The sequence below is a fragment of the Ananas comosus genome, linkage group 6 (assembly GCF_001540865.1).
Source record: "Ananas comosus cultivar F153 linkage group 6, ASM154086v1, whole genome shotgun sequence".
NCBI classification, from domain to species: domain Eukaryota; kingdom Viridiplantae; phylum Streptophyta; class Magnoliopsida; order Poales; family Bromeliaceae; genus Ananas; species Ananas comosus.
In genome coordinates this window covers 7,955,778-7,975,088 of record NC_033626.1, presented here as the reverse complement: position 1 = coordinate 7,975,088, position 19,311 = coordinate 7,955,778, and the positions used below count along the sequence as shown (strand labels likewise).

General features: G+C 36.9%; 1 protein-coding gene across 3 annotated transcripts; it reads right to left on the bottom strand.

Annotated features, from left to right (window-relative positions):
* On the bottom strand, positions 4,718-11,807 carry LOC109711490 (protein FAR1-RELATED SEQUENCE 6-like). 3 transcript variants are annotated; one of them, XM_020234560.1, is made up of 8 exons: positions 11,607-11,803; positions 7,594-9,669; positions 6,655-6,846; positions 6,513-6,581; positions 6,285-6,366; positions 5,744-5,881; positions 5,484-5,593; positions 4,718-5,289 (listed from the first exon to the last, which is right to left on the bottom strand). In XM_020234560.1, the coding sequence occupies exons 1-6, from the start codon at positions 11,718-11,720 to the stop codon at positions 5,868-5,870; spliced, it is 2,547 nt and encodes an 848-aa protein (XP_020090149.1). In that variant the 5' UTR covers positions 11,721-11,803; the 3' UTR covers positions 4,718-5,289; positions 5,484-5,593; positions 5,744-5,867. The 3 variants fall into 3 exon arrangements, with proteins under 3 accessions (XP_020090149.1, XP_020090151.1, XP_020090152.1); XM_020234562.1 differs by having other exon boundaries at positions 11,498-11,611; XM_020234563.1 differs by lacking the exons at positions 4,718-5,289; positions 5,484-5,593; positions 5,744-5,881; ... (1 more) ...; positions 6,513-6,581; positions 6,655-6,846 and adding an exon at positions 6,853-7,137 and having other exon boundaries at positions 11,607-11,807.

Here is a 19,311-nt window from a genome sequence, read left to right as displayed (position 1 = left end):
ATAGTTCAAATTGCCTCGGCTAGTAGCTAAATCTTCGGCGTAGTAACTTTTGTTGAACGATCGTGCCTCCTGAGGCACGATGGCTATCATATGGTCGGATCTACACTATTGAAAGTATTTGGAAACTAAATTTCATAATTTTTCGACATCATTTACCTATCAAACAAGTAGTCTAAAAATGAATGGCTGGAAATAAAAATCTCATAAAAAAATGATGATAAAAGACTTGAATTTGAGATCAAAGATACTAATCTTACTCTAAATAGTGAAAAAAAAAATAATTTATAAAAATTTCATCAAATTTGAATTGTTTTACACAGTTAAATTTACAAACGCATAACATCTACCATTAAAATTGTCAATTTTGAGACCTTTTGATCACTAGCAAAATGATTTCGAAAAATTATGAAATTTAGTTTCTAAATATTTTTTATAGTATAGATGTCACGCCCCGAGGTCCTATTTTGGTTTAAAAACAAAGCGGAAGTGCCCAAAATTTTTTTTGTGAAAACCTGACTCTCGGGGTATGCCAGATCCACAACAAGTATGGGATTCCACTGTTCACACGGTCAGAGTCTCCCATGTATTTGCACGGCGTCGCACAAGTACAAGATACATAAACAGGATACAACCACCACAACTGAATATATAAACATTCGTTCATTCATACATTCATACACCATTCACATTCAGATTTTAATCATAAATTCACAACTATTAGTTTAAAATGTTTCCTATCCGGAAACTTGTTTTGAAATACTAAGTCATGAAAACCACAAGAAAACTCTTTTAAAACTGTTTCCCACACGGAAACCTTTTTCTTTTAAAACTCACTACCACGAGGGGTAGAAAACCATTTTCCTCTCATGAAAATCGTTAATTCTTTATCTCATTCACAAAATCTAATTTATCCAGTTAAATGAAAGCCAACTGAACCATAATGTCTAAGTTATTTATTTTGAGTAAGAAACGATAGAAACTAGACCGAATGTCACCGGGCCGGAAACTCTATCGACCGCTACGAACGTATTTCACGCCTCGTCTCAACCCTCACCACTCGCAATACCTGAAAAATGGTGGGGGTGGTGAGAACATGTAAACATGTCTCCCCTCCCAGTGGGTACCGCAAGCCGACGAAGGCGAGGAGTACTCACCAACAGAAAGAGATCAACAAAGTCATAGGTAGATATCACAATTACAATAGCTATAATGTCCGAATGAAAGGGAACAATAATAAAACATGTAACTACTGCTACTGTAAAATGAAATAGAATGCATACATGGATATCATAACTACAGTAGCAATGATGCATAGGTAAACAACAATATATAGGAATATGACTAGCCGCCGCTGTAATACAGAACAAAGTATAAGTATGCATCAACGGACGACAAGTCCAAAAATACCCAATCTAAAACCTGTGCTCTATTGGTCCGCACCGCAGACCTCAAGCTAGTGTACTGCCACTCTACCTGCATATGACCCAGCCTAGGCCGCTGGACTGACAAGCTGCATATAATCCAGACTAGGCCTCTAGGTTCACAAGTCAGATGTACGACTACTTTTTCGGAAAAGAACAACCTCTGGGTTCACAGGTCGCATAACTTCTCCATCTTAACTCGTTTTCTCCTGAAACTTGACGAGTGTTTATATAATTAAATTACACACAAAAATATCGTCAATACAGAGTTTAGTTACACAGTCAAATTCTCAGTCCTTACAATAGATCAAGTTTAACGGAGCCGATCGTCGATTTGGAAGCTGCATCATTGAAAACAACTTGGTAGCACGGAGGCCTCCGTGCTAATATATATATATATATATATATATATATCTCGATCCGATCATATGATAGCTNACTTGGTGCTACCAATTTTTCTGCCGTTAGATTTACCATTTTGGCTATTTTCATTCATTAGATTGTACTATTTAGCCAACCATCCACTCAACCTTATGGGCCCACTATCATCCTAACAGCACATCCTTTTATCTAAGGGCTGAAAACCTAATAACACCAGTGAGTTGGTGCTATTAAAGATATTTCAGCCTAATTATATATATATATATATAGAATTAGATTGGAATACTATCAATAGCAACAAGCTATGGTGCTATATATATATATATATATGAGTCTAACTGTGGTGCTTCTAATAGCTCCAAGCACTTGGTGCTACCAATTTTTCTGCCGTTAGATTTACCATTTTGGCTATTTTCATTCATTAGATTGTACTATTTAGCCAACCATCCACTCAACCTTATGGGCCCACTATCATCCTAACAGCACATCCTTTTATCTAAGGGCTGAAAACCTAATAACACCAGTGAGTTGGTGCTATTAAAGATATTTCAGCCTAATTATATATATATATATATAGAATTAGATTGGAATACTATCAATAGCAACAAGCTATGGTGCTATTAATTTTTTAGCCCTTGAGTTGAGAAATGTGTGGTTAGGATGATGCGGGCCCCCTAGGGTTGAGTGAGTGGTTGGTTGAATAGTATAATCTAATGAGTAAAAAAAATCAAATGGTTAAATCTAACAATGAAAAACTCGATAGCACCAAACCTTTTGTGCTATCGATAGTATCTCAGCCATACTATATATATATATAGTAGGGCTACTATACTCTTATGAGTATTGGGCCTTTCATACTCATAAGTTGTTTTCGATGATAAAGCTTCCAAATCGACAATCCATTCCGTTAAATATGATCTAAAGTATTTGAAACTTCTAAAAAATAAATTTTGTAATTTTCGAAATAATAATAAAGTCTATCAAAAGGGCATAAAATGAACGGTCAAAATCGAACGACGTCCTAAAAATATATGATCGGATCCTTCAATTTAAGATCGGAGTTATTGACCTTTATCTAGGTAGTGAATAGAATTTTCTATCAAAAATTCAACCTATTCTAATTTTTTTACACCGTTAAACTAGCAAGTATCCCATACCGCCCGTTAAAATTGTCAATTTTGTGACATTTTGATCATAAGGTAAATAATGTCGAAAAATTATAAAATTTGATTTCTAGAAGTTTTAAATGCTCTAGATAATATTTAACGGTATGGAACGTCGATTCGGAAGCTCTATCATCGAAAATGACTTATGAGTACGAGAGCGATCATACTCATAAGAGTATAGAAGCCGAACTATATATATATATATATATATAGTTCGGCTACTGTACTCTTATGAGTATAGACTTTATTGTACTTATACATTTTTAACCGTTGATTCATGGCATGTGTGGTTAGGATGATGATGGTCCCCACTTAGAATGATAGTGGTCCCCTAGGGTTGAGTGGGTAATTGGTTGAATAGTATGATTTAACGGGTGAAAATGATCAATGGAATAAATCTAAAGGCCGAAAACTTATGAGTATAAGAGGGTCAATACTCATAAAAATATAGCAGCCGGATGTGTGGTTAGGATGATGGTGGTCCTCACTTAGAATAATAGTGGTTCCCTAGGGTTGAGTGGGTAGTTGGTTGAATAGTATGATCTAACGGATGAAAATGATTAATGAAATAAATCTAAAGGCCGAAAACTTATGAGTATAAGGGAGTCAATACTCATAAAAATATAGCAGCCGGATTATATATATATATATATATAGTCCGGCTACTTGCTATCAATAGCACAAAGCACTCGGTGCTACCAAGTTTTCCGCCGTTAGATCCACCCCTTTGATCATTTTCACCCGTTAAATCATACTATTCAACCAACCACCTACTCAATCCTAAGGGTCCCACATCATCCTAACCGCACATCTCTCAATCCAATGGCCAAAAACTTGTTAGCACCAATGATTTGGTGCTATTAATAACATAGTAGCCTCGTTCTGTATACCGATAATATAGCAACCTAGCTCTCTCTCTCTCTCTCTCTCTCTCTCTCTATATATATATATATATTTATATATATATAGAGAGAGAGAGAGAGAGAGAGAGAGCTAGGTTGCTATATTATCGGTAGCATGGATGCCTCCATGCTATCAAGTTGTTTTCAATAATGTGGCATTCAAATCAACGGTCGACTCCGTTAGACTTGATCTACACCACTAAAAGTATTTGAAAACTAAATTTATAATTTTTCGACATTTTTTGGCTAGTAATCGAAATGTCGCTAAATTGATAATTTTAATAATCGATATGATGCATTTGTGAATTTAACTGTATAAAACAATTCAAATTTGAAAAAATTTTGATGGAAAGTTTTTTCACTATTTTGAGTCAGATAAGTATTTCTAATCTTAAATTCAATTATCTTATCATCATTTTTTATAAGATTTTTATTTCTGAAAATTTATTTTTAAACTACTCGTTTGATAGATAAATAATATTAAAAAATTATAAAATTTAGTTTCCAAATATTTTCAATAGTATAGATTAAAACTAATGGAGCCAATAATCGATTTGGAAGCCGCATCATTGAAAACAACTTGATAGCACGGAGGCTTCCGTGCTACCGATAGTATAGGCTATTCATTAATCACATTGATCTCAATCTCCCCATGCCATTAGCAATAAGCAAATAAGAAGACCAACAATGAAAACTATAGCATGTATTTTGTTTTTACCAAGCTCTTGTTTACTATTTAGAGACCCATGACATTCAAGCTCTAAAGACTCCCATAGCGTGGCGAAAAATGCGAAACAACGAGTGTAAATTATTCATATGAAATAAGAAAATTCAGTAGAAAAATAGATGAACAAACAAGATAACCATGAAGAAATATAATTACTGATGTATCTCATCCAAGTTCTTATCTTACAACAATCTAAATCAAAATAATAAATTAGACAACTCTTAACTGATTCACAATATAACACAATTTGTAGTCGAATATATCACATGGCTACACTTTCTTCTGCAGAGAGCAATTTCGAAAGTATGCCATGCCATTGGTTATAAACATCAAATTTACAATTTCCTACGAGACCTACTCCAGTAGATTATTTCTTTAACTCTTAGCTTTTAAAGGTACATCTTTTGTGTAATACAAAGACAGAGTTACTATGAATTGCTTTTAACCCAAAGCTGGCCCAAGCTGAGCTCGTTGTAGACGAGAGCAAGGAACCAGGCCCAGGGAGAGAAAATATACTGGCCCATATGTTGCTCGCCTTTCCCATTAATGTAGTTCAACAAAGTTCTAATGGTCTTTTTTCCTGTAATCTGTGATCTTTACTTGTATTATGGGTACCCAAGTATTTATTGATTATTCATTGCGAACCTTCATATACAAGCTGAAGAACCTGCCGCTTCTCAACAGTCAATTCCCTACGGCAGATACGGAATGTATCAATTTAGAATGACAACCGTAAAAACCGGTGAAAAAGGTTAAAACAGAGTCAGCTGATCATCTTCATACATCCATTCAAGATATCAAGATGCTCAGTAGGAGTTCTATTTTATAAGTTTCTAACATTATAAAGCAAGCTTTGAGTTGAAACCGTAAAAAGTAAAGAATACACCTCCAGTAAGTTTGTACGTCGAAAAGTCTCTGAGAGTTGGAATGACTTGTTTGCTTCCTTCTGTTTTATAACTTAGATATTACTTCAGACTTAAAATATCATGGCAATCTCTGCAGATGAAAAACAATATAACAACAGTTTACAATTTTGAACAAACCTATTAAAGATTAAAAACAGATCAGATTCTACATCAGTCAGTCAAGTTTTTCTTTTCTCAATGAATTTTAATGGCAAAGGCAGAAAAAGAAGATATGATTTACCTCTTCATGTAGAATTACTGAAGATTGAAAAGAAGCTCCAAAGGCTCGACAAGGGAAGAATTTCTTCCACATCCTCTTTTCTTCTTCATATATGTCATCCCAAAATCATGCATACAGTCACTAATTATGGTGAAGATCCTAATAAGAGCCAGAAAAGAAGCCATAATATAATTGCAGCCACGATAACATTTTACACAAGCTTTCAAGTGAGCAGCATAAAGACAATTTTTTTGCAAAATAATCAGTTGGGGGTTTGTCTCCACACTAGAAAATAAATTTGACCAAGCTCACAAGTCAAAACGCACGCAGGACACCAAGAATCACAATGTCTCTCATAAGGCGAGTTTTTCAAGTTCTGTGGATTTTCTATTAATGAGCAGTTAGGGCATTAAAGAGCTTCATCACTAATACGCCAAACTAATATAGGAACTTAAAAACATTAACGTGTTTCTAATAGCTTGGTAACATGCGGGAAGAGTCCGGCAGAAAAAAAAATGTGAAACAAAAGAAAGTTACAACTTAAGTGTAAGAACCAAAAAACCTGAAGGGTGCAACTCCACCACTTCAACTTTTTTCCTCTTCTTCCTCCTTGGACCTGGAGGGGCCTCAAGATTTTGAGTTCTCTGCACAATGGAGTAAAAGCAGAACAAAACATCGAAAAAAGATTTCAGAGATACCCAAGAAAAAGAAAAAAAGCCACAGTACCATCGCTAATTTTCAATTCTGTAGGGACATAGAAAAGAAAAATAATAATAACTCAGTGACCAACCTCCTTCGGTTGCTGAGAGCTCCACAAAGCCCCTGATGGACCGGTAGCACTATGATTGCCAATCTGATCCTGTAGTACGGAAATTTGTTCAGTCAAGATGTTGCATAATATTGGTTAAGACATGATCCCTCCAACAGATTACCTTTTGTAGAAAGAGTCCAAATTGTGGGCGGTTCATAGGTGCAGCAGCATAATAAAACAAGTTAGACGGCCGTAATTGGTTCACAGGTGGAAAGTTCCATGGATTCCATGAGGTAGGAGTGACTGTGCGTTGGAAAGCCACAGGTACTGCAGTATGGAAAATTGTTGGAGGGTTTGTTGGGTTTGCTTGTTCCTATTTGTTTTGACATCCCAGGAACAGAAAATAAGTATATCATAGCCATGCTGTGAAAATTAAGAATATCACAAGTTCACAACAGATAAAGCACATGACAGTGCAAGAAAGTAAAATGCTTTAGTGCTTCTTTGGTCCTGTTTTTTCTTTTGCTTTCAGCTATAGCCATCAACCATGAGCCATCAACGAGTATTTGCAAACACAAATGTTTGAAGCTTCTGTGCAGTGGAAAGCGAAAATGGGATTCTGAACTCCAGATGCACAAGCTCCAATTTCAAGCATATTCATTTGCTGCAGAGAAGCTATTCAGGGATTTTAAACATAGTGATTATCCTAATAGCACTACTCAAAAAGCAATTCAATGAACAGCATTAGAGCACATAGCAGGGCTAAACAGACCTTTGGTGTAGGTTTCAAGTGGCAAGTGGACAACTTATAGTGGCATTTAGCAAAAAGATTTGTAAAGCTTTTGCTATTGTGGGAAGAGCAAAGAGCTCCTGGGCCCCCTAAAAAGAAGCTCCAATTTGCAAACTTCTTTATGTATCATTGTAAGATGCTTTTGAGGGAATTTTAATAAAGAAACTGTTAGTGCTTCTTCAAATAACTTCAAATTAAACAACACACAATTGCAGAAGCTTCAATCTTGGCCAAAAAGGCCATTGGTCAACTTTTGTGGCTTCTAATATTGCATAGGCATCTTATACCTTCCAAAGTCATTGGCTTGGCATAATTTTGTTTCTGATTTACCTTTTCTTTATTAGTGTTCAATGTCTCAACTAGCACAGGCTCTTTGCATTTCTTCTTCTTTCCTTTCTTCCTTTCTTCACCAAGAAGTTCGACCTCATCAGATTCCTCATCCCCCACATTCTCATTCGCATTACTAGGTGGAACATGGACATCATTCTGATTTGCTACTGGGTCAGCAATCATAATCTCAACCTTCTTTCCTTTAGATGAAAATTTCTCCTCAAGAAGCTTTCCTATCGCTTCGTTCATTACTTTCAATGAGAACTCATATTTATCATCAGATATTGATGCGACATCAGCAAGTGTAAGGCATTGTTTGTGTAAGTTCTCATATCGCTCCATCGGCCCATTAGCCACCACTTCATAGAGAGGACAAACTGCAGCTTGCAAACCTTTGAAATCTTTCCTCCAACGGTCAATAATAAATTGAGAAGGAATTTCATCCATATCTTGAAAGTTGAGCACAGAGAGTGCATGCCTACATAATATCCCCCTAGACTGAAAAGAACAACATATGCATCGAACCTCCTGGCTATTTGCTTCAAAAATAACTTCGCAATTCTTCTGCTCCATTATTTTACTTTCTTTCACTCTTGTTCGTTCTCTGACCTCGAACATATATACTGACCCATCTGCTTTGATAAGTGAAGGGTGACAATATAACAAAGCCTTCACCTCATCCTGAAACTTTGCAAATATATCTATAGTGTAAATTTCTGAAAGCTGCTCTTCCATGTAAAATTGTGTGAATAATGGTGGGACTTTATGAAAAGATTCAAAATCTGCAAGTGCTTCACTTTCATACTTGGTTTCCATAATCATCTCATATTTATCGAGGAACTGCTTTATAGAAGTGCCAGCTTCTATATGCCCTTCAAAAAATGAATCCATGTTCTCACCACGTCGAGTTACTGATATACCTGCCCAGAAAGTATCTTTCACAAATGCTGGTACCCAACGATGCCGATCGTGAAATAACGATCTAAGCCACTCATTGTAAACAAGCCCATACTTCTCGATCAATTTACTCCATTCGATATCAAATTCATGAGGTCTTAAAGATTCAAAAACTGCTTTTTTAAAGGACCTTTTTATTTCCTTATAGTCGTTACATCCCCCCAATTTCTCCGGAACATTCTTCATAATCTGCCACAGACAAAAACGATAACGACAACCTGGAAGAACTAGCTTCACTGCTTCTTGAAAAGCACTACCATGATCTGTCATTATAGCAAGAGGATGTTTTCCAGACATACATGAAAGCCATGCTTGAAGCAGCCAGACAAAAGTGCTTACAGATTCATCAGAGAGCAGCCCACAACCCATAAGAACTTGCTGCCCGTGATGGTTAACGCCAATGAACATAGCCAAAGGCACGCTGAGCTTACTCCTTAGATAAGATGTATCCAATAAGATAACGTCACCAAAGTAATGGTATGCTGATCTCGACCTGCCATCAGCCCAGAACACATTTTTTATACGGCATTCACTATCCATGTCCATGAGGTAGAAAAAATTTGAATTGCTGGTCTGCATTCGGCGGAAAAAGAAATTCAAAGCTTCCAAATCCTCTTTCGTAAGCTTCAACCAATGTGCTTCTTCGGTGGAATTCATCCAATCCCTTTCACGTATAACTGAGTTGTCATCGCCAGCTGCTAAAGCACGTAGATTCTCGTGATCTTTTCTTCCACGCTTCTTTACTCCGGCCCCTAACATATTATCATCCCGAAAGAAGTGCATTCTTAATGGGTTTAATTCATGGTTGTGATCAAGAACTACTTCTTTCAAGTGGTACAACCCATCGAAGTGGGATAATACTACTTTGAGAACAGCTGGGCAATTGGTATATAAAGTCGGTCTCGGTGCAAGAGCATCGAGCCTTCTCTTATCCCTCTTGCGGCCTTTCCAACACATGATCTGGATGTAGGAACGTTTGTGACTCGACGCTTTGATCTTTGTAGCAAACCCAAGGTGCTGGGCATATCGGTTATAGAATTCACAGACCTCTTCGAAGGATTTAAACACCATTCCTTTTCTGGGAGCAGCAACATCTGTGTTGCCGAATTCTTCCCTTTCCTGCAATAAACTTATCAAGTTCACAAATTGCGCAGGCTACTAGAGTTAAAAAGGACAAAGTACATGGCTGCAGCAATGAAACGTTAATAAATGCATAAAAAATTGCGTATAATTATATTTTATACAGAAGCATACCCAATTAAGAAATCGATTTAAATCAACAAACTGTACATGCTACCAAAGATAATACAAAAGTTGTCTCATCTCATTAGGTTTCAGGCATGCTAACCAGTACTTGTCAACACCTGAGCATTGTAAATATCAAATTAACAATCATTAAAAACATTAGCTTGAGCAGAATTGGAGTAACAGTTAAGTGCTTCTCTCATGCAAACAACTCAAATATGTGATTTTTCTCAAAATTAACTACCATTCAAACAATTTTTTCTGACGAAAACAAGGTCATCTGTATTTCAATATGTCCAAAACCCCAAGGCACTCTTCAGATGCATGAATATCTTGTTTTAGTACATCTCTTTTATTACTCAAGAAACTTGTAGTATTGGATAGATGGGAAGTACAATCAAATGTCTAGAAAATCATATCATATTCAACCGTCAAGTCATTTTCTCAAACTTCGGGGCCTGCTTGTTTAGGTGAAAGTGTAGAGGGTTGAAATAATTTTCGGCCGTAGAAGATCACTTCCGATATTTGTTTCGCCATAATAAAGATACGGTCGAAACTCGAGTTATCCGAAACAGCGTAATTGACCGGGCCGAAGTCAATTACGGTGAAGAAAGGTGAAGAAAAAAAATAATAAAGTAATACAATAAGTAATGCTAGTTATATTTAGGCTTAGTTTGGTATTGAAGCCTATCTAACGCTGTTAGATAAAATGGAGTTAGAGGAAAAAATATATACAGATATGCTTCTGCGTTCTCCGGTGGGACCGTAGAAAATATATCGTAACCGACTCATCGTGATATGCGAAACGCAATATTACGTACAGAAACAAATAGGTATTTTTCCAACGTACTTTCTCACCGCACGTAACGCAATCTCCCCGTAATCCCAAACGAAGCCTTAAATATATTTAATTATGACACTAATTACTCTTTTACTCTTTTATTTAATTTGTATATTTAAAATATGATAAAATTTGATTAGTTAAGTTCTATTATTTCCTTCATTTAGTTTGTACATCTAAAATATGATGAAAATAAGTATTTATATTTTTTTTTACTTTATAATTTTATTGTTGTATTATTATAATTTACGTATAAAAAATAATTTAGTTGTTTTAGATTAAATTTTTTAATTATATAGGAATATAATTATATTATTTTATTTATTATTTATTAAGTTATTTATTATTTATACAGTAAATTATAGTTTTATATTATTCCCTTTATACCAAATAAATAGTAAAACTAAAAAAACTTCACTTTTATAGTTATGAAACAATCGGGAGAAGTAGTTTTCACCGAACTCCACTTCAACCCAAAGTCTGGTTTCAGTGAAATAAACAGACCCTAGATAAATCAACTTCTTTGTGAAATACATTATCCCACCAAATCATGACTTGCGAGAGTTTCTAAGAAGCCAAAATCAAATTCTTAGCTTGAAATCATAAAAGAAAATTCTTATTGGCCCTATTTGGATGTTCATGCCTCTTGTTTTGCATATCCCTTTGAAGTTTGATCTACTCGAGAAGCTTGTAATATTTGGTAGATGAGAGTGGGATCAAATGTCTCGAATGACATACCTACCATATTCGGATTTCAATTAATGCTACGGAGGCCAAATTTTACGAACGGCAAGGCTTTTTGAGTAGCGAGATTCAAACTCCTAACATCCAATCAGAAGAAAATGCTCTAATGGCACTCACCTGCTCTTCAATTGTTTTCTAATGTAAGGATTATTTTGGAATCGTCGAAACCCTAAAAGGAGTGTGCGGGAACGGAAGGTAAGTAGAGAAAAGAGGGCGTGAAGGCTACCGGGGGGTCGGGGATGGGGATAGCCTTCCTCCGGCTCTTTTTTTTCTTCGGCTTGGGTTGTCTGGGGGTGTCGACTTTGGCGTCGGATTGGGATTGGGCGGGGCGTCGACCCATCGCGGGGCGAAGTGCGGAGTGGCGGGTCGAAGGAGAGCAGGAGCGATCGGGCGTTCAGTCTCGTGGCGACAAATCTCTGAAGCCCCTGCCAGCTAGGATGAAGTCCTCTCTGTCACGGTCACGAAAAATTCTAAAATGCAACGTATATTAGTGACGTGGCATAACAAATCAATCAAATTAATTTTTTTAAGAATATATGTCCTACTATGATTGTAAAAAAATATTTTTATTATACTTTTGTTTAAAAAGAAGGAATGTAATTGGCTTATTGTTGATGACGTGGTGCAAGTATGACAGTGTAGAATTCCTCCACAGTCACACCATCTCAATGATACTCGGTCGATTAAAATTATTTAAGACAAAATTATGTTATATAAAATAAAAAATTTATATTTTTTAAACGAATATTTTATCATTTAAAATTATTTAAGATATATTTCTAAATGAGGCAACATTCATCTCAAAAAGCATAACTTTTATTTTATGCGGTACAAGCAGTTTTAAAGAGTGCAAGTTTATCTGAAAGAGTACAACTCTCGTCGCAAACAGTATAAATCTCACCTCATACATAGTTTCCATTTCAGAGAGTGCAACATTCACCTCAAGCAGTGAATTTTGTTTTCTTCTTCTTTTTTTTTTACTTCTTGGCCTTTCCTGTAGCGGTCGCGACACATAATGGTCTTCTTAAGAGGACAAAATAATTTTTTTTGCTTTATTCTTTATTCTTTTTTTTCGCTATCGCACTCCCTCTCTTGGCATATGTCGCAATTACAGTCCCCGCCCGACACGCTCTTTCCTTCCTATCGTCCTCAAATCTTGTGGTATCCTCGTCGGCATCGGCATCGACATCTGCATCCATGCACTCCGCCGCAACTTCACCTCCTCGATTTATGCCATATCCGAGCTGACGTCGACGGAGGTATAGGGTAAGGTAAAAGAACGAAGAGCAGAGTTAATATGAGGGCGATGGAATACGAGAAGAGAGAAGAAGTGAGCGGATAATGAGAGGCAGAAATTGTCATACCTCAATAGTCTCACATCGGATAAGAAAAGAATTATAATTAAAAATATAAGAGACTACACAGTCTAGTATTAATAATTGGCTTTAAACATTTTGGGCCGCTGGTTTGAGCTCAATGAGTTATTATTCCAAATAGATCGAGTCATTATAAAAACGGCGATATGGGAGACGAACCATGAGTGGAATAAAAAAAATAAACGAGAGAAAAAGGAAGATGAGAGAAAGGGAGAAGAACGAAGGGAAAAAAAGAAAAAAGAAAAAAAGAAGAGAGAGAGAGAGAGAGAGAGAGAGAGTGAGTGAAAGGAAGAGAGAAAGGAATAAGGGTGGTCCGTTTTTGTAAAAACATAAATTTGATGGATTTTTTACGCAAAAAGGCCAATAAAAATTACAACTGTAAGAATAATATTTTTTATTTTTTCTATCTCATTTACTCTTTTTTCTTCCTCTCACATTCTATGGCCCCATTTTGCAAAACCACAAATTCAGTGGATTTTTTTAATGCAAAAAAGTCAATAAAAAATTACAATTGTAAAAATAATATTATTATTTGTCCTATCTCATCTACTCTTTCTTCCTCTCATATTCCCTTTCCTCCTTACTATTGCCGACCCCTTTTCATCACACAATTGCTGTAGGTTTTAAAGGTTAATTCCTCTCCACAACATAATGATTAAGTAGTTAGTAATTGAAGGGATCAATAAACAAAAATTGTGATGTGATTAAGGATGGGATTCTAAGCTGAATTTCTTTTTGGCGAGAAAATTGAGGTCAAGAAAGCATTTGATCAAGTGGCCTTTGAAATATTTCATTTTTACAATATTTTCAGTGAAAATTTTAATACTTATTGGTTTGGATCCAACAAATTATTATTGCTAGTGGGTCGGATAAATATATTTGGTATCAGAGACAAATACTAGTTGGAAGTATGAAAACTGTGTTATGCGGAACAAAATGCTACACCAAGTTTTGGCGGGATCCATTTCTTGAATCCGCAAAAGAGACCTCTAGAATCTCCCATTGTTTGATAATTCTTGTCTATATGTTCGTAAGGGTCTAAACGGAAAGAGTCTGTAATGTCCTAATAGTCCCACATGGAATAGAAAAGGAATTATAGTTGGATATATAAGGACCATAGACCATAATAATAGCAACTAAGATTAAGTATTTTGGGCCGGTGATTTAATCCTAATGAGTTATTAGTACTAGCTGGTCGAATCGTTACACTTAGGGTTTTGATCAACGAGTTTGAAGTCAAAGAACAACCCATTTCTACACACAATCTTCCCCATGAAGCTCCAAACTCAGTCTCTTTCGGGTCGTCGGTTTCCACATGTATAATGTGGCCTAAAAGAAAAAGGAAATTGGCTTTATTATGTGCCTTGACATAAAAGCTTGGTCGACCAAACCAAACCCTAATGTCAATCGTCCGATCAGTGTAAACTACGTCCGGATCAACGATCAACTCAGTCACGTCTGATAATGGCTCAACTCAATTTTGATTAAGTAAAGGACTATAATTGATCAATAAAACCTTCAAAAAAAATTAAAATTTAAGGCTAAAAATACAAATAACCTTTCTCATTATATTGCATGTTGCACTTTATGCTCTAAATACAAAAAGATAAGCAGCTTGCCTTTCTCAAAAGATCAAAAATATTTTATCAAATGACAATGTTAAAAAAATAGTGGACTCACCAAATAAGCCTCCATTTTAATATTTTTTTCCTCTCCTTTAGAGGGATAAGAGATAAGTGTTAGGATTTGGTTAGATTTGTAGTTGAATCTTAATTGGATTAGAATTAATATTGAAATATGTTGGATATAAATTAAGATTTAAATATTAATTAGAGTAGAAATCTAATTGGATTAGGATTTTAGTAGATTTTGATGTAAGCTATAAATATAGCATATGTACTATTATTGTGGTGGTGGTGGTACGGATTAGCCGCACCCATATGGCATAGCCAAGGTGGTTATGATTTTGGATGCACCTAATGCATGGGTGCAAGAGGACGTAAGCAGCTTTTGTAGTTGTGGGTCATTGGTATACCTTGTGCACGGGTGCACAGGATGAGAGAGATGTCTTCTGAGACTATAGAAGATGAGATAAGGGTAGAAAAGATTCAAAAAGAGAGCTTGGGTTGTAACTACTTTATGCAGAAAATGAGTCAGGTGTAATCTTCTCTTATTTAATGAATCTTATTTTACCCGCATATTTTCTGTTTGGTTGTTTTTTCTCTCTTTGTATTATCTTTTATTGAGGAGACGGATTTATGATAAAAATCCGATTCGACGCTTCCGTTGCGGAATCTGAACAGTCAGTATCGAAGCGGGTTGCTGTAGTATCCCTAGTTTTTGGGTTGCTTGTGGATCTCAGCATCTGAGGTTTGGCAACACTTCTGGAGAGTGTCAAGACAAGTCGGAGTCGTTTTGGCGCGAAATGGATGCAAAACAGACTCAGTGCGACGCGAGAGCAGAGTTTGACATTGAAATCTGCAAAGTGCAGGTTTTCAGTATTGAGCACCAGTACCATGCAGGAGAGTACTGGTACCCCAGTGTATTCTCCAAACTGCTGTTCTCGGGTTGGGATAATTGATGCTGAGTACCGGTACGACATTGGGCTGGTACCGGTACTCCAGCTGGGATGTTGAGTTAGTGAGAGGTAGAATAGTCTTTTTGGGTTGGTGGATAAGTATGCCACCTACTCCCTCTTAACACTTATCAACTCAACCTGCTGAGAAGGAGTAATTATCCTTTTTTTCTCTCTCTTTCTAGTTTTGATTATGTGCTTGGTGGAGGCCATGGCTTGAGCTCGGATCGACGTCGACGTTGCGTCGGCGAGTCGTTCGAGCGCGTGGACGTAGCGGTTGCGCCGTTGGAGGCCAGGCGCGTGTTTTTCCTTCTCTCGACTTCTCGCCGTAGTTGGACTAGCTTTTTGAGGTGGGTTAAAGTTTACCGAAATCGCCGGAACATCTCCTAAGCTTTTATATCATTAACATGTATCATGTGTTTAATTTCTTGCTAGTACTCGAATTCATGGATTAGGTTTAAAATCTGAAATTGGAGTTAGGTAGTAGTAGCATAATTTTACATTTTGGACTTGGAATTGACATAGGAGAAAACTATAGATACCCAGATTTAGCTTTAAGAGCTGTGATTTGTTTGTATTGCCGCAGTTTGTATGCGGTAGATACTCATATTAGTGTAGGATGGGTTTACGCTCGTGCTAGGATGCCAAATTTATTTTACAGTACTGTGTAGATTGCTTCAGACTGTCGAGTGCCGTCGCGGGTGACGGTGGACCTAGATTTCTGTATTTGCATCAAATTGTGTCAAAGGCATGTGAGCTTTGGTTGTTAGACCTATTTGCTTTGACTATAGTCTGTGAGAGCCTGATTGAGCTCAGCAGAGACAAGCTTGCATACTCTGTTGGGTAGCGCCCACGAATGCTACTCCGAAGTCGGGTTTTGTGCTTTTGTGTTGTTGTGTAGAAGTCCTGTTTGGACGGTGCTTTAGGATCGGCCACCTCAATGGTGGTGTGCGGTATAGCTCGGACGCATGCGGGACGGGCCTGTTGGCAGTCCCTTGGCAGTATAGTCGTTGTTGCAGGGGATGCATATCTACAAATAGCTAGAGTTGGTTAGTGATAGTATGGGGGCATATAGCTATAGGGTTTTCAGCTTTCCTTACTATCTCTTGCATACCATTCTGTAGACTTAGTGGGTAAGCCATTGAGGTCGGTAGCGGTACCCACTGAGGACTACTTCTTTTTGCAGTTGTTCTCACACCCAGTTGTTGACCTCTTTTTGCAGAGCTTTCTTCTGCGGCTGCTGCTGTTGCTGATACTGATCGTGGAAAGGGAATCGCGAGCTAGATCCCTTCCCTGGTTGCAATTCTAGAGGAGCACCATCTACAGGTAGTTTTGGATTTTTGGTTCATATATATACTTATGCTAGTACTCGCTGGAGCAAGTGATGTCAGTATCTTGGAGACTACATATATATAGTGAACCTGACATTTATTTTGATATGTTTACAGTTCTGTGAGCAGCTCTATACTACTAGTTGTAGTTTTGTATGATTACAGGTACAGGTATAGCTATCGCTTCGTATACAGAGAAAATTCTTTTGTATACGGCGGGTCTGTTGGCGTGCCCGGAGAAATGTGGTAATCCGGGGCGTGACAGTTGTGGATTCTCAAGATCCGGTATTAGGGCAAGTACCAGATTCCCAACAATTGGTATCAAAGACGAAGGTTATCGATCTTTGGGAGATATCGACGTCAAAACACTGGATTACCGATCTTTGTAGAAGATCGACGTCATTGCACGGTGTGACCGATCGTTTGAAGCAATCGATGTTAAAACACAGTTTGATCTCATTTAGCCGCATTGGACTCGAAGGGTTGTGATTTTTTGGCTTCAGGTGGAGCTATGAGGGTCCGAAAGTGAGATCAGGTCGTGTACGAGGCGAATAAGCATGGGAATTTATACGTTCTGAATGGGAGTACAGTCAGAACCGGAGTACAGTCAGAACGGGAGCAAAATCAATTTGGATTCCAAAAGTTCACAAAGGTGCAATCACTCGAGACGGAGCGGCGGATGCGGCAACATCGAGTGGAGGAGACAAGCTCAAAATGGAGCTTGCTTGGTGAGTTCAACGTAGCGGTTGAAGACTACAAATCCAACCAAGGTGGAGAATGTTAGGATTTGGCTAGATTTGTAGTTGAATCCTAATAGTATTAGAATTAATATTTAAATCTGTTGGAGATAAATTAAGATTTAAATATTAATTATAGTAGAAATCTAATTGGATTAGGATTTGGGTAGCTTTTGATGTAAGCTATAAATATAGCATATGTGCTATTATTGTGGTGGTAGTGGTACGGATTAGCCACACCCATATGGCATGGCTAAGGTGGTCATGATTTTGGATGCACTTAATGCATGAGTGCAAGAGGACGTGAGCGGCTTTCGTAGCCATGGATCATTGGTATACCTTGTGCACGGGTACACATGATGAGAGAGATATTTTCTGAGACTACAAAAGACAAGAGAAGGGTAGCAGAGATTCAGAAAAAGAACTCGGGTTGTAGCTACTCTATACAGAAAAGGAGTCAGGTGTAATCTTCTCTTATTTAATGAATCTTATTTTACCCGCATATTTTTTGTTTTGTTATTTTTTCTCTCTTTATAATTGTATCAACTTTTGTTGAGGAGACGGGTTTGTGGTAAAAATCCGATTCGATGCTTCCATTGCAGAATCCCAACAGTCGGTATCGGAGTGGATTGCGGATTCTCAAGATTCGGTACCAGGGCAAGTACCGAATTCCCAACAATAAGCGCATTTTTTTTTTTTATCCAATGAGATTAAGTGCTAGCATCGTAAGATTTCAGGAGCATTAGGTTTTATATTTTTTATCTGGTGAGTAAAGTATATTTTTTATCTGAGGAATTAAGTGCAACACGTGATATATTGAAGAGGGCAAAGTGCATTAAGGTTAAATGATTTTAATTTAAATAGAACATATGGATGGTGCAAAACTTACATTATAACAACCTTTCAAATAAATTTCAATCTTTGGAGAGGGTTAAAGTGCACTTTAGCCTAAGTAGATAATTAGTCATCAATCTTTGTATTCATAGAGACGATTAAGTTTCTGAGATTGTTGATGGTACATGCGATGGCTTTCACCTCTATCTCAAATCTAGCAAATCAAGCATCAACGTACAGTGCGAACGCAATTCTTTATCTCTGACTCAAGTTTGGATAATCAAGCATCAGTGGCTTCATTTCCTGCAAACTCTGCTTCCGACTTCTTCAACAAGCATAGAAAGATAGTAAAAAAATAAAGTGGGATAAAGAGGAAAGAGAGGGATAAGGAAGATACAACCAAAAAATGGATAATTGTTCAGTATTTGAGAAACCCTTAACCCTATATTATTTGTCTTAAACCCTATTTCTACTTTATTGGAAGTAAAGAAACTATTTTAAAATAAAAATGTGATTATTCATAATTAAAAATATCTAATCTAAAACACATATTTATTAATATAGATACTCTATGTAAGGTATCGGCTCCCCGGATTATTGAATCAATTTGATCAAATGGATCAATATGTGGTAAAGTGAGCCGTGGGACATATTCTATATCTGGTCCCGAGGGCTTTGGACTCGTTAAAAGGACCCTGGATAGTGTTTGAGTGGTTTTAGCATTATCCGGCGCGAAAGCAAACTCAAAACCTTGGAGAATTGCAGCCTAGGCATTGGGTACCGATACTGCAACCTGGTACCGGTACCTCATACAAATGCCAGAAAATGGTGCTCTCGGATTTGAGATTGAGGCCTGGTGTACCGGTACTAAACTAGTGTAATGTACCGACTTTTTTATATAAAAGTAAATATAAATAAAGATAGTGTGAGATATTATTTTTATTGGACTTAAAGAAGTAAAATATAGCTCGAAAATGACTTGTGTTGAAATCGGAACGGAAATAGAATTTTCTGTAAGAAACAAGGCTAATATTTTAGCAGAAAATTCACGGTGTCAGAAAATTATGAAAACTTGGAA

Excerpts from the sequence above, each read along its gene's own strand:
- LOC109711490 (XM_020234560.1), bottom strand. The coding sequence starts at position 11,720 with ATGGGTCGACGCCCCGCCCAATCCCAATCCGACGCCAAAGTCGACACC. Across the intron at positions 9,670-11,606 it reads TCCCCATCCCCGACCCCCCG|GAAAGGGAAGAATTCGGCAA; the intron begins GTAGCCTTCACG and ends AGTTTATTGCAG. Across the intron at positions 6,847-7,593 it reads TGAACACTAATAAAGAAAAG|GAACAAGCAAACCCAACAAA; the intron begins GTAAATCAGAAA and ends CAAAACAAATAG.